The sequence below is a fragment of the Anomaloglossus baeobatrachus genome, chromosome 1 (genome assembly GCF_048569485.1).
Source record: "Anomaloglossus baeobatrachus isolate aAnoBae1 chromosome 1, aAnoBae1.hap1, whole genome shotgun sequence".
Lineage (NCBI taxonomy): Eukaryota > Metazoa > Chordata > Amphibia > Anura > Aromobatidae > Anomaloglossus > Anomaloglossus baeobatrachus.
Genome location: NC_134353.1, coordinates 203,848,282 through 203,863,556, shown reverse-complemented (window position 1 = coordinate 203,863,556; position 15,275 = coordinate 203,848,282). Strand labels below are relative to the sequence as shown.

At 41.7% G+C, this 15,275-nt stretch overlaps 1 protein-coding gene across 5 annotated transcripts in view; it reads left to right on the top strand.

Annotated features, from left to right (window-relative positions):
- The window catches only part of ARFIP1 (ARF interacting protein 1), a 189,705-nt gene that overhangs the window by 33,964 nt on the left and 140,466 nt on the right, over positions 1-15,275 (top strand). For 2 of the 5 annotated variants that reach the window (XM_075347794.1, XM_075347825.1), the window contains exon 2: positions 11,814-11,890. The exons of 2 other annotated variants lie outside the window; for them this stretch is intronic. In XM_075347794.1, coding sequence (XP_075203909.1) covers positions 11,816-11,890 — 75 coding nt within the window. In that variant the 5' untranslated portion in view covers positions 11,814-11,815. Of the gene's footprint in view, positions 1-11,539; positions 11,559-11,813; positions 11,891-15,275 lie in introns of those variants that run through there. One more of the 5 variants, XM_075347803.1, reaches the window with a different exon arrangement.

The following is a 15,275-nucleotide window of genomic DNA, read 5'->3' as shown; positions in this document are numbered from 1 at the left end:
AAGGTAATTGCATAAGTGCCGAGGTGACATGGGAAAAATGAGGCTCATCTAAATACGTGGGAGATCCCTGGGGCAGAATGCTGGTATGAGCGAGGATATCTAGATATGGGATTATCATAAGTGATTATGTCACAAGAAGGAAAGGGTAAGATGTCAGGAAAGATGTCAGAAAAACGTTATAGAAATAGTTAAATGAAGAAGAATGCAACGTACCTAGTTATAAGGATAGATGAGGATAGTCAGTAATAGAAATTTATCATAGTTATCATGATTCTGGGGATAACAAATGTGAATATAAATATATAATTATATGATATATCCGTGATAGAATATGTTGCTATTCAGTGAAATGGAACAAATAGGAATGAGATCACTACCTGTATATGAGAAAGGGCTACCGCCTCTGCTTATGTGCACGTTTTCGTGTCCGTCAAGGTAAGGCAGGATAATAATCTAATCAATATTGTACATAATCAGTGTCATGTTATAAGTCTTTACATGAGACAAGTATACTACAGTGTACGAAAATGAAAAAATGTACCTGTATATGGATTGCAAAAAAGAGCAATATGGAAACCAGGTCTGTATGTAGTATAGCTGAATCAAACTAGTGCATTTGGCACATTAGTCAGCACTATGACAAGGGAGAGGGGGGAAAAAAAAGGGGGGGAGGGGGGGGGGAAAGGGGGGTGAGGGATTGTAATCAGATGTAAGTAGGTACTGTGATAATGATATGAGAGGGATGGCATCTTATTTTAGCATGTAACTAAATACCTTTGCAGGAAAATGCAGAAAAATGAATCTAAAGTTGCCTATAGTCAGGGGCTGTAGACAAATAATAGTGTTTGTATTCGGTATAGAAAGGAAACATAGCAGTGTGCCGGGGATATCTTCTTGTTCTTGTAGCTTTAACTCCAGCAGCAGTCCACTCCTTGTGAATCTTCCCCAAATTTGGAATGGCCTTTTCTTAACAATCCTTTCAAGGCTACGGTTATCCCGGTTGCTTGTGCACCTTTTTCTGCCACACTTTTTCCTTCCAATCAACCTTCCATTAATATGCTTGGATACAGCACTCTGTGAACAGCCAGCTTCTTCAGCAATGACCTTTTGTAGCTTACCCTCCTTGTGGAGTGTGTCAGTGACTGCCTTCTGGACATCTGTTAAGTCAGCAGTCTTCCCCATGATTGTGTAGTTTACTGTATAGACAGTATAATACAGGATAAAAGTACAAATTCAAGTGATGGAAAGTAAATTGTATCCATGTATAAACAGGATAATGGTGTCCGATTTGGAATTTGGAAATATAACTTATTGGTGACTGATCAGGTTTTTTCTGAGATAGATATATAAACTATATCTTTTTGTGATCACGATCAGTCCTCCTAGACATTGAACCTCCAGTACCTTGGGTGAGACACAGCCATAGTCATAGGGCTGTTGTGCAGTGTCCTCAATCTCCACATCACTATGGTCATTTGAGTTAGAGACCTTGGAGATGAGTGGAAAGTTTTGTTAAATGTTATTCTGGAGGATAAAAGGTTTTCATATATAATAATAATTTACCACTCGCCCCATGTAATGTTTAATCTGAATACACAGCCCCCGGCTAGCTCTGGTTTTCTGTTTGGATCGTCCTCCATCTGACAGACCGGTGAAAACAAGATGTTTAACTAAAGTGAAACCATCCCTAAATGATGTCTTTAAGTCGTGTTTAATGTAATGTGAAGTGACAGCTCCTTTAAGTGGAGGATTCTCAGTCATGTAGAAGTTTCCATAACGTCCTCTCAGAAGGGTCCATTTAGGAGCATTTGTCGTAACCTGTCCGTGTTCCTGTGGACTATTTTAGCATGATCTGAAAACAGGTTAAATGGAGTCTGGCCGTGACCAGGGAATGTGTAAGGCAAACAGGCCGATTCTCCTTCCCACCTACTTGTTTCGCATTTCTCTCCACCTTTTTTGATTGTCAGTTCTCACGGTAAAGATCCATAGGAGAATGGAGATGAATGGAATAATAAGTTGGTGCACTGTTTGGCAATGCCAAGGGTGTACTGAGCACCTGTGCTTGGTTTGTATAGTATAGTCTGCTTTGTGCTGACAGACTCCTTTTTTAAAGGGAATCTGTTTAGTTTTTTTTCCCTTTGTAATCTGAGAGCAGCATAATGTAGAAGAGCCTAAGGGATGTGCCCCTATTTGACTGTGTTCTGCAATTTAAATACAACCAAAGTGTTATCAGCAGGCGATTATCATTACAGGACAACTTAGCATGTGCAGGGAAGTTCAAAGAAAGCTGTGGTTTGGCTGAGGTTATACACAGCTCAACATCTCAGCTCTGCTAAAACTGCAGCAGAGAAATCTGACTAATAACTGCTGCATCCAGTAAACTGAGCAATCAGGGTCTCTGTCCCTACATCATGGTGTTCTCAGCTTACATAGCCAAAATGTTTTGACAGATTCACTCTTAACCCTTTCACGACCAACGACATAACTATACATCATTGGTTGTGTATGGCCCTTTAATACAGACTCAGTGTGTGCCTGCATTATTCCCCGCCCATGTCTGCTCATCTGATCAGCAGACCTGTGCAGCTAATCAGTTAGATCGCACTGTAAAACTCTGACAGCAGCGCGAGCTAACACACGCTGGCGGGGATCGTGGCATTCTCCACCGCCTTCGGCGCTACTGTGATGCCATCATGGGGTGCCAATAGGTAGTCATGACAGCATAGAATCAGCTAATGACCCCTCTCTGTCTTAACATGCATTTCTGCTGTTCAGAGCGATTCTGAAACAGCGCTGTGAACAGCAGAAGTAATCGGATAATGCAGGCTTCAAGTCTAGTGTTGAGCGGACCGGGATTTGAAAAATCCGTATCCGCGCGGTTTCAGCGGTAGATCCGGGTCCAACCCGGACTCGGAATTCCGGGTGCACGATCCGGATTTTTCTCTCTTTCAATCTTTTTCTCTTTCTTTCTCTTTTTCTCTCTCTCTTTCTCTTACTTTCTCTTTTTCTTTCTCTTTTTTTCTCTTTTTCTCTTTTTCTCTTTTTCTATTCTCTCTTTTTCTATTCTCTCTTTTTCTCTCTCTTTTTCTCTCTCTTTTTCTCTCTCTTTTTCTCTCTCTTTTTCTCTCTTTTTCTCTCTTTTTCTCTCTTTTCTCTTCTTTTTCTCTCTTTTTCTCTCTCTTTTCCTCTCTTTTTCTCTCTCTTTTTCTCTCTCTTTTTCTCTCTCTTTTTTCTCTCTCTTTTTCTCTCTCTTTTTCTCTCTCTTTTTCTCTCTCTTTTTCTCTCTCTTTTTCTCTCCTCTTTTTCTCTCTCTTTTTCTCTCTCTTTTTCTCTCTCTTTTTCTCTCTCTTTTTCTCTCTCTTTTTCTCTCTCTTTTTCTCTCTTTTTCTCTCTCTTTTTCTCTCTCTTTTCTCTCTCTTTCTTCTTTTCTCTTTTTCTCTCTTTCTCTTTCTCATTCTCTCTTTCTCTTTCTCTCTTTTTCTCTTTCTCTTTTTCTCTTTTTCTTTTTCTCTCTCTTTTTCTCTTTCTCTTTCTCTCTTTCTCTTTTTCTCTTTTGCTCTTTTTCTATTCTCTTTTTTTCTCTTTCTCTCTTTTTCTCTCTCTTTTTCTCTCTTTTTCTCTCTCTTTTTCTCTCTTTTTCTCTTTCTCTTTTTCTCTCTTTCTCTTTCTCTCTTTTTCTTTCTTTTCTTTCTCTTTTCTCTTTTTCTTTTCTCTCTCTTTTTCTCTTTCTCTTTCTCTCTTTCTCTTTTTCTCTTTTGCTCTTTTTTTCGCTTTTTTTTCCGCTCTTTTTTTTTTCCGCTCTTTTTTTTCCGCTTTTTTTTTTACGCTTTTTTTTTTCCGCTCTTTTTTTTTTCCGCTTTTTTTTTTCCGCTCTTTTTTTTTCCGCTCGCTTTTTCCGCTCGCTTTCTTTCTCTCTCTCCACTGATCCACTGGACCCGGATTATTGGCAATCCGCTCAACTCTATTCAAGTCCCCTGAGAAGACTAGTGAAATTCAATCCAAAATATGGGGGAGAGTTTCCAATATAACAGTCTCCACTTTTTATTTCTTCAGGCATGGCACTTTTTTTGATCTAGTATATTTAGGGTTAATTTGTGTGTATGGATTATGTTATTGGAATGGTTTCCTTCTTTTGCCATTTGTAGAACAATGGCCGGTTCTTTCCTGCAGTCAGTACAGATTTGTGCTTTCTCTACCGTCCTATGTGTGATAAGTCTGCCTTTCTTCCAGCGATGGTTGGATTGTATCTCTGTTGTTGCTCACTTCTGTAGTAAATCGAACACCTCCCATCCCCTCTGGCCTCGCTCTGTGAGACAATCACAATGAATAAGGGATCTTCAATTCTGGAGGTGCAGACCTGCATCCTTATGTATCTGTCCACTGCAGCTAATGACCTCCTCTGTAATTGACCTGTCACTCGGACATTGCTGCAGGCGCTGGCGCAGAATAATCACCTAGAAGCTATAAGGCTATGTGCGCACGTTGCGTACTTCACTGCAGAAATTTCTGCAGCGATCTGAAGAGCACATGTGCTCTTTAAATCGCTGCAGAAATGTCCGTAGTGAAAAAAAAAAAAAAAGCCGATTCCATGCGCTCTGCCTGCAGCTCCTCCCATAGACAGAGCAGGAGCTGCCGGCAAAGCGCACGGAAGAAGTGACATGTCACTTCTTTTTGCGCAGCGCTTCGGCAGTAGCCGAAGCGCTGCGCTCTTAAACGCCACGTGCGCACGGCCCCTGCACAATCTCTATAGACTGTGCAGGGGACGCAGGACGCATGCAGTTACGCTGCGCTGCAAAGCGCAGCGTAACTGCATGAATTTACGCAACGTGCGCACATAGCCTTACTGATTGGGCCACCATGCGCTGACTTGTCTCATCTTATATACTCCCTTTCCAGTGCAAGGACTCTCTTCTTGCTTTGGCTTTCTCCAATGTAACCATTTTATGCTGTTTAGGGGAACTTGTTTTTTTCGCCACCTTTTTTGCTTTTTTAGTTGTCTTTACAAAACATGACATCTTATTTGCCTGTTTGTCACCAACCTTGACATATCTGAAATGTATTCGTTCCAATGTCCTCTGCCCCCCAAATTAGTAAGTGATTGGTGTCAGGTGATATTCTTACACTCCAATATTTCATAGTTCGGTAGCAATTTATATTATTTGTTTGCGACCCTATTCTTTTGGCCTGGGCTCTATAGACGTAAACTATGTGCAAGACCTCACATGCTGTTGTTCACTATAAAGACAAAGTGGTGGTCAATGAAGGGTGCGACTGAGCATATAATTGAATCATTTTAAAGGGAATCTGTCAAGAGCTTTTTACTACTCCATCTGAGAGCAGCATCATGTAGGGGTAGAGACCCTGATTCCAGTGATGTCACTTACTGAGGTGTTTGCTGTCATTTTGATAAAATCAATGTTCTGCTGCAGATCAAGCAGTTATTTGAATCTAGAGCCGCCCACACCACTGATTGACAGCTTTCTGCCCATGGACAGTTTACACAGAAAGCTGTCAATCAGTTATGGGGCGGGGTTATACAGACCTTATGAACATGCTGCACCACCTGGCAGCACGCCAAGTAGTTCTCTAATGATCTACCACATTAATCAATGACGTCATCAAAACTCCATTAAGCAGCCCAGTAAGTGACACATCAAAGAAATCAGGATTTCTGGTCCTACATTATGCTCCTCTTAGATTAGGAGGCAAAAACCTCATGACAGATTCCCTTTAAGGCCCTGTGCGCACTGGAAAATGGAATTTTAGGCAGTTTTTTTCTCTGCCATTTATATCTTAGAGGATCAGTTTACATAACTTCAGCTTTAGGGTATGTACACACGTTGAGTATTTGGATGCAGACATTTTTGCACCATTTCTGCCTGTTAGCAAGGAAAACGCAGTGGCAAAAAAGCGCATGTTTGCAGTTTTTTCACTGCAAATTTTATTTTATTATTTTTTTTTTAGCATTTTTGGACAGTAATGAATGCTACAGAGATGTATAACATGTAATTGAATAGATATCGACAGACCTATATAGAGATATTGACAGACATAAAATTGTACCCTGTGTAGCTTATTGGATAGCTTTTTATGATTAAATAAAAGAAAAAAGAAAAACAATGTTTGTTACCTTGGTTATTAATAGCCAGCAAAGGTAAAGCAGACAGTTGCGAGCTGATATTATCAGGCTGGGAGAGGCAATAATAATTGGGCCATTCCCAGTCTAAAAATACGAGCCCGCAGCCACCCCAGACGTGGTGCATCACTTTAGATGCGCCAATTCTGGCGCTTCGCCTCAGCTCTTTCCGATTGGGTTTCCAACTAATAGTAGCTGGGGTTCATGTCATCTGTGTAGTGCCAGCTGGCATCAAGCCTTGGTATTAGTAATAGAGAGGTGTCTACAAGACATGCTCATTACTAACCCAGTCAGTAGAAGAAAACTCACACACACACACACACACACACACACACACACACACACACACACACACACACACACACACACACACACACACACACACACACACACACTTTATTTAAATAAACACTCACTGATTTTTTTATTTATTTTTTTTTCTCCCTGATGTAGTTTAGAGAATCCAATGTATTTTTTTAAAGTTGGGAAGGGCCCAACAACCATGGACCTTCCCAACCTGATATCCTCTCACAATAGGAAGGACCCTACATCATATTCATTCATTCATTCATTCATTCAGTCTATCCTAAAAAGCTGTCCAATGTGCTCTGTCGCTCTCTTCTCCAGTGGTTAATGTAAGAATCCCTTATTGGTACATCAATTCAAATGCATATTAAAACCATTTAAAAAGAGAAAATAAGGAAATGTGTAGGATGCAAAAAATAGACCCAAGGCACAATATAAAAACATTGTCTGAATCAAACCACAACATTGGTTGTAAATAAGATGGGAAGGTATACACAGGTATAGAATATAAATAACATTTTAAATAATGGATGGTAGTTTGATGCATAGGGCAAATAGATAAGTGTGTGTGTGTGACAGTGTTGCCTCCACTTCAAGTTGTGACAGTATGGGAGTCTTACAAAGAGAGAACTAAGCCGGTGCAAACAAATGAGAGCAGATCAAGGTGCAAAATCAAACAACCACACACATTAGCATATGCTTAATGCACCTGAAACCAATGCAGGCGTATAGTTACCATATGAATGTGCCCTAGGGACACCCAGCGGGGTATTTTACACTTAAGGTGGTGTCACACACAGCGACGACGACAACGACGTCGCTGCTACGTCACCATTTTCTGTGACGTTGCAGCGACGTCCTGTCGCTGTCGCTGTGTGTGACATCCAGCAACGAGCTGGCCCCTGCTGTGAGGTTGTTGCTCGTTGCTGAATGTCCTGCTTCATTTTTTCGTCGTCGCTCTCCCACTATGACGCACACATCGCTGTGTGTGACAGCGAGAGAGCGACGAAATGAAGCGAGCAGAGAGCAGGAGCCGGCGTCTGGCAGCTGCGGAAAGCTGTAACCAAGGTAAAAATCGGGTAACCAAGGGAAGCCCTTTCCCTGGTTACCCGATATTTACCTTCGTTACCAGCCTCCGCCGCTCTTGCTGCTAGTGCCGGCTCCTGCTCTCTGCACATGTAGCTGCAGTACACATCGGGTAATTAACCCTATGTGTACTGTAGCTAGGAGAGCAAGGAGCCAGCGCTAAGCAGTGTGTGCGGCTCCCTGCTCTCTGCACATGTAGCGACGTTATGATCGCTGCTGCGTCGTTGTGTTTGACATTTAAGCAGCGATGATAACAGCGACTTACAAGGTCGCTGTTACGTCACAGAAAATGGTGACGTAACAGCGATGTCGTTGTCGCTATGTGTGAACCCAGCTTTAGGCTAAATAGATTCTGTATAGCATTCACTGCTGTCTAAAAATGCATGCAAAAACACTACAAATGCACAACAAATCTTCAATCATTAGTCTTTTTATAGCATTTTTGATTGACTTAAGTGAAGTCAATGAGTGAAAAAAAACAAAAAACCTGAAAGATTTGACAAGCTGCAGATTTGGTGCAGAAAATAGTCTGCAGCAAGTCACAAATAAGCAACGTGCGCATGACACTTCAAGACTCTCATTGACTTTGCTACCGTAGCGACAGGATTTTTTTTCAGGTTTTGGTACAAATCTGCACTCAAAACACATCAAAACACGTGATAATGCAACGTGTGCACACGCCTAATCTGAGTGCACAGCGGCAACTAAGTGCCAACTTGTCAAGACATCTGTATAGAGATCTATAGATCAAAAAAAAATTGGTCTGCACTCCGACAAGTGGGTGGTGGTGCAAGTGAAAAATGGGTCCAATCCAAGATAATAAATTCACCGTACTCGGATTATGATGCAAAAATTTTTTCAAATTTATTGAGGCGATTGTGAAGTCATTCGACGTTTCGACCTCGCCTGGGTCTTAATCAAGAGTCGCTTAAAGATGGGTGCCTGGGATATGGAAATTTGAGTGGATTAATAGCGTTGGTAGAGAATACCTTGAGGATAAAGGTCCTGGGTTTAGCCACCGCAGCAGGATACACCATATCACCATCCACAGCACTGCTGCGCTGGCTAAACCCAGGACCTTTATCCTCAAGGTATTCTCTACCAACGCTATTAATCCACTCAAATTTCCATATCCCAGGCACCCATCTTTAAGCGACTCTTGACGAAGACCCAGGCGGGGTCGAAACGTCGAATGACTTCACAGTCGCCTCAATAAATTTGACAAATTTTTTGCATCACAATCTACAGTGCTGGCCAAAAGTATTGGCACCCCTGCAATTCTGTCAGATAATACTCAGTTTCTTCTTGAAAATGATTGCAATCACAAATTCTTTGGTATTATTATCTTCATTTTATTTTCCTTGCAATGAAAAAACACGAGAATGAAACAAAAATCAAATCGTTGATCATTTCACACACAACTCCAAAAATGGGCCAGACAAAAGTATTGGCACCCTTAGCCTAATACTTGGTTGCACAACCTTTAGCCAAAATAACTGCGAACATCCGCTTCCGGTAACCAATGAGTTTCTTACAATGCTCTGCTGGAATTTTAGACCATTCTTCTTTGGAAAACTGCTCCAGGTCCCTGAGATTTGAAGGGGGCCTTCTCCAAACTGCCATTTTGAGATCTCTCCACAGGTGTTCTATGGGATTCAGGTCTGGACTCCTTGCTGGCCACTTTAGTAGTCTCCAGTGCTTTCTCTCAAACCATTTTCTAGTGCTTTTTGAAGTGTGTTTTGGGTCATTGTCCTGCTGGAAGACCCATGACCTCTGAGGGAGACCCATCTTTCTCACACTGGGCCCTACATTATGCTGCAAAATGTGTTGGTAGTCTTCAGACTTCATAATGCCATGCACACGGTCAAGCAGTCCAGTGCCAGAGGCAGCAAAGCAACCCCAAAACATCAGGGAACCTCCGCCATGTTTGACTGGAGGGACCGTGTTCTTTTCTTTGAATGCCATTTTTTTTTTTCCCCTGTAAACTCTGTTGATGGCTTTTCCCAAAAAGCTCTACTTTTGTCTCATCTGACCAGAGAACATTCTTCCAAAACGTTTTAGGCTTTCTCGGGTAAGTTTTGGCAAACTCCAGCCTGGCTTTTCTTCCTGGGTATCCTATTTACAGTCCCTTTTCATTCAGACGCCGACGGATAGTATGGGTTGACACTGTTGTACCCTCGGACTGCAGGGCAGCTTGAACTTGTTTGGATGTTAGTCGAGGTTCTATATCCACCATCCGCACAATCTTGCGTTGTAATCTCTCGTCAATTTTTCTTTTCCTTCCACATCTAGGGAGGTTAGCCACAGTGCCATGCGCTTTAAACCTCTTGATGACACTGCGCACCGTAGACACAGGAACTTTCAGGTCTTTGGAGATGGACTTGTAGCCTTGAGATTGCTCATGCTTCCTCACAATTTGGATTCTGAAGTCCTCAGACAGTTCTTTGGTCTTCTTTCTTTTCTCCATGCTCAATGTGGTACACACAAGGACACAGGACAGAGGTTGAGTCAACTTTAATCCATGTCAACTGGCTGCAAGTGTGATTTAGTTATTGCCAACACCTGTTAGGTGCCACAGGTAAGTTACAGGTGCTGTTAATTACACAAATTAGACAAGCATCACATGATTTTTCAAACAGTGCCAATACTTTTGTCTACCCCCTTTTTATTTTTGGTGTAGAATTATATCCAATTTGGCTTTGACATTTTTTTTTAATTTTTTTTCATTGAAGACAAAGTAAATGAAGATAATAATACCAAAGAATTTGTGATTGCAATCATTTTCAAGAAGAAACTGAGTATTCTCTGACAGAATTGCAGGGGTGCCAATACTTTTGTGCAGTAAATTTATTATTTTGTATGACAGACGCACATAACGTTTGGTCTCATATATTAATCTCTAGAGCCCTTTCCACATAAGATTATCATTTTTCTATAGCGCCAACATATTCTGCAGCACTTTACAGTTCAATTAGCGGTGTCTAACAGTGATTCCAAGGGTGATGATTTGCGGGTCTCTTGAATGGAGCTGTGGTACGCATCCTTGGCTTCTGCTCCAAACGGTCTATTGACTGATGGAAACAGGTGATACACAGTGCAATTGCCTCACCTATTTTCTGCAGTCCTATAGACAATTTATGAAGCGGAGGACAAGGCAGGGCTGCAGAGCAGGTTTTCTGCATCACAGGGGTTGGCGGTGTTACCAGCGGTTTCACCCCAGCGGTCAGTAAGTTATCCCCTAACTTGTTAGTTTGGAAATAAACCTTTAATAGGATAATAGTGAAAAGTAACTGGTATCAGAGTGAGACATCATGTTATATTAAAGTCAATCTGTGATGTGGAAAAATACAATTAACCTACAGATGGGGGGTTAATCTGCAGGTTAATAAACCTGCCCGACGCGTGCACATTAAACCCTGCTGTCGGGAGGGAAAAAACTTAAATCTTCCAGGCAACGTTGTAGCTTGTCATGGGAGTGGCGACGGCACAGGTTCAGTCACCGCCCTGTGTATGGAGGGTAGCTGACATAACCGAACCCCCCATCTCCCCCTCGCGCTGACTGACAGCTGCTCTACATTAGAACCAGCTGTCAGTCACTGCGGGGGGTGGGGCGTTACAGCCATCATTCTATATACACAGAGCAATGACTGAACCCGCATCAGCGCCGCCCTCCTAAACCGAAATCTGAATCCTGCTGGGAGGAATAAAGTTTTTTCTCCTGGCAGCGGGTTTTTTATTGTGCAGGCGCTGGGCAGATTTAGAATGCTATTAACCTGAAGATTAACCCCATATCTGTAGGTTTATAGCGTTTTTCCACATCACAGGTTCACTTTAAGGATTAGCTTGGATTATGTGGAGGCACAGACATGTTTTTTTACTATACATTACAATATTGTCTCCTGTAGGCATAGCTTTTAGGGCAGAACACAAAACCTACCATACTGGGTCCATACTTGTAGCCACAAACGGTCAACATGTGCTTCCTTTCTGCCCAAATAAACCCCCAGGCATGATCACTAGGCTGCTTCAGGTGATGTTTGACTGTTGACGTACTAACATTTCTTCCCATTTTAGTATTCGTAGATTACATAAACCTTTAAATGTGCAATATGTATAGGTTATAGGAGTCAAACGGTTAAATTGTGCCACAATTGATGTTAGAAATGTCAGTAAATAGCTGGGGATTCTTTAGGCTTCTTGCGCTAATCGTTAGCCCCATCAGGCGGTACTGTTATATGGTGCGGGTTCACACAATGCATGCTGATTCTGTTTATTTTACTTTCAGATATGTCTGACACCACAAGTGACACCACACCTAATGATGCCACATTACCTGATCCTGACGATGTTTCTGACCCCGAGGTCTGTTATTAAGATAGATATAACATAGACATTATTAGCTGCCTTCATCAGGCAATAAGCTCTCGGGAAGGGATTGTATGGCGGGGTAATTCCTCACCAGCAGGCTGCGGGCGCAGTGTCACCATTTGTCATTCCAGTCAGTGGTGGTGAGAACTGCTTGCCCTTCAGGCTACTTGGTTTCTATATCCACAATCCTTCATTTATGGTGTTTTTCTTTTATTCTTAAAGCAGAGGCTTAAAGAGCACTTCATATATAAAGTAAAGGCAGTGCTATAGTGGTGCTAGGATGCTGAATGTAAGCATAGCTTCAGTTCAGAGATTGGATGTTTTATTTTAGAAATATGTGCAAGTAAAGTTCCCGCAATGCACTGCTATTTGATTGACAGGTGCAACAGGAAGGGAATATGTGGGTTGGGTTTGCTTTCTATTCCAGCCTGTCTGCCTGCCTGGCCTTGGTTACAGAAGAAACACAGTAAAACATTAGAATTTTCATTTCTTATTTAGGTGTTCAGACATTGCTGGAAAATATTGACAGCACAAGACTGCCGTATTAGTTTTAGTATTTACATGTCCAGTTTTTTTTTTTCTTGGACTGATTGCTTACAGGGTAAGGCTAGGTTCACACTTCCGTTAAATTGTATCAGTCACAATCCGCTGCTCTGGTAAACAACGGAATACGTTTAGTGGATTCCGTTGTTCTCATAGACTTGTATGAGCGGCAGACTGTGACTGATGATGCTGCGTTGCACCCTCCGCCCGACTGATCAGTCGTAGAATGACCGTGGGGCGGAAGGAACGCAGCCTGTAACGTTTTTTGAGCAGCGCAATCCGTAGTATTTCACTGCGCATGCTCTCTCTGGCTCCCTGCACACGTAACCGGGATACACATCGGGTTACTAAGCAATGCGCTTTGGTTAGTTACCCAATATTTACACTGGTTACGCATACAGGGAGCCAGCGCTGAGTGGTGTACGCTGGTAACCAGTGTAAATATCGGGTAACCAAGCAAAGTCCTTTGCTTAGTTTTTACCCAATATTTAACCTGGCTACGTGTGCAGGGAGCCCGATACTTCCCCGCTCGGCTCCGCCCCCTCCCGCACTCTGCATGTATACACACACACACACACACACACAAACGCCTGTCCCCAGCCATGTAGACCGCGGCACTGACGTCCTCAGCGCCACGGCCCCGCTCGGCTCCACCCACCTCACACTCCGCCCCCCCGCACACAATGTCCGACAATGAATTCTGTTCTTTGTCATCCGTTGTACAACGCATCAGTCACATGCGTCAAGCAACGCATGTGACTGATACAAAACAACGGAAATGTGAACCTGGCCTTATTTAGGTGTTCAGACATTGCTGGAAAATATTGACAGCACGAGACTGCCGTATTAGTTTTAGTATTTGCATATCCAGTTGTTTTTTCGTGGACTGATTGCTTACAGGATAAAATGAGACGTCCTACAGTCATCTAAACTGCAGACTGAACAGTCACCCATTCAAGTGATGCCACCCGTGTGTGCACTCTTCAGGGAGCTGTTGGTAGGAGGCATATGTCAAGTCACCTTCTGCCTCTTCTCAACTCCAAATGTATGAGAAAAATGTATGACACATGGATGGTAAAAAACAGACACACGGAACACTATAGGATAAAAAGTACAGACGCACCAACACACAGAAATACTGACGTGCGCGTGTGAATGAGCCGAGGGGAGGTTTAGGACTCCACATCTTGGGCTTTTATATTCAGAAGGTCTTGTGCATTTCAGGCTTTGCTCAGGTCAGCATTCAGCCACCAACACTTTTATGCATATTATACACTACTGGGGGTGCCCATAATTGTAAAATGCTGCATTTTTCACAATGTTTCAGGTGTTATTTGATAAACACAAACCAAACCTGAATAACAAAAAAAAATACCCCTATACTCCCATTTTCTCCCTTTTTCTCAATGTGTGCACATTGCCCTGGTAGGGAAAATCTTAGACTGTGTGCACACGTTGAGTATTTTTTTTTAGTACAAATTTGTCCTAAAACCTGAGGGGTTTTCTGATGCCAGCAAAGTGAATGAGAATCCTGAAGTCTCATGCACACGTTCCTTATTTTCTCCTTGAAGATTTGGTGCAGATGTAAATCCACAGTATGCGTATTGTTTCAGCAGATTTTACCTATATTAATGAATGGGAAAAATCTGCACCATAAATGCACCAAAAACGCAAGTGTTTCACACTGCTTTTTTCTACCCAGAGATGCAGAAATAGTGATGAATTTTCTGCACCATATGATATATATATAATATATATATATATATATATATATATATATATATATATATATATATATATATATATATATATATATATATATATATATATATATATATATATATATATATAAAATATATATACACACATAGTTACTTAGGTTGAAAAAAGACCTAGGTCCATCTGGTTCAACCTCCCTCCACCAGTTCTACATTTAGTCGCTAAGTCATTTATAACCAACAATGTTTCGTGTACTTAGGAAATCATCCAGCCCTTTTTTAAAAGCTGTTATAGTATCTGCCATTACAACCTCTTGTGGTAGTGTATTCCACAGTCTGACCGCTCTAACTGTAAAGAACCCTTTCCTATTTAGGTGTCGGAATCGCTTTTCTTCCACTCGCAGTGAGTGCCCCCTGGTCCTTAGTACTGTCTTTGGAAGAAATAAGTCATGTGCCAGTCCTTTATATTGACCACACATGTATTTATACATATAAATGAGATTTCCTCTGAGACGTCTTTTTTCTAAGCTAAACATATCTAACTTTTTCAACCTGTCATCATATGGGAGGCCTTCCATTCCTTGTAATAGTCTCGTTGCCCGCCTTTGAACTGACTCTAACTTCTGCATGTCCTTTTTAAAATGTGGAGCCCAAAACTGGATCCCGTATTCCAGATGTGGTCTTACAAGTGATTTATAGAGGGGTAACAATACGTTGGGATCACGGGATCTAATCTCTTTTTATACACCCTAAAATCTTGTTTGCTTTAGCAGCTGCTGCTTGACATTGAGTGCTGCTGCTCAGCTTATTTGTAATGAGAATACCCAAGTCCTTCTCCTGTTCTGTAGTCCCGAGTTTACTTCCATTTAATGTATACGCAGCTATAGGATTACTCCGTCCTAGGTGCATTACTTTACATTTATCAACATTAAATCTCATTTGCAAAGTATCTGCCCATTCTGACATCTTATCCAGATCTTTTTGTAATATTGTACTATCCAGGTCAGTTTTTAATATCCTACATAGTTTGGTGTCATCGGCAAAGACTGACACTGTACCATCAATCCCATCCACAAGGTCATTAATAAAGAGAGTAAAAAGAATCGGTCCAAGCACAG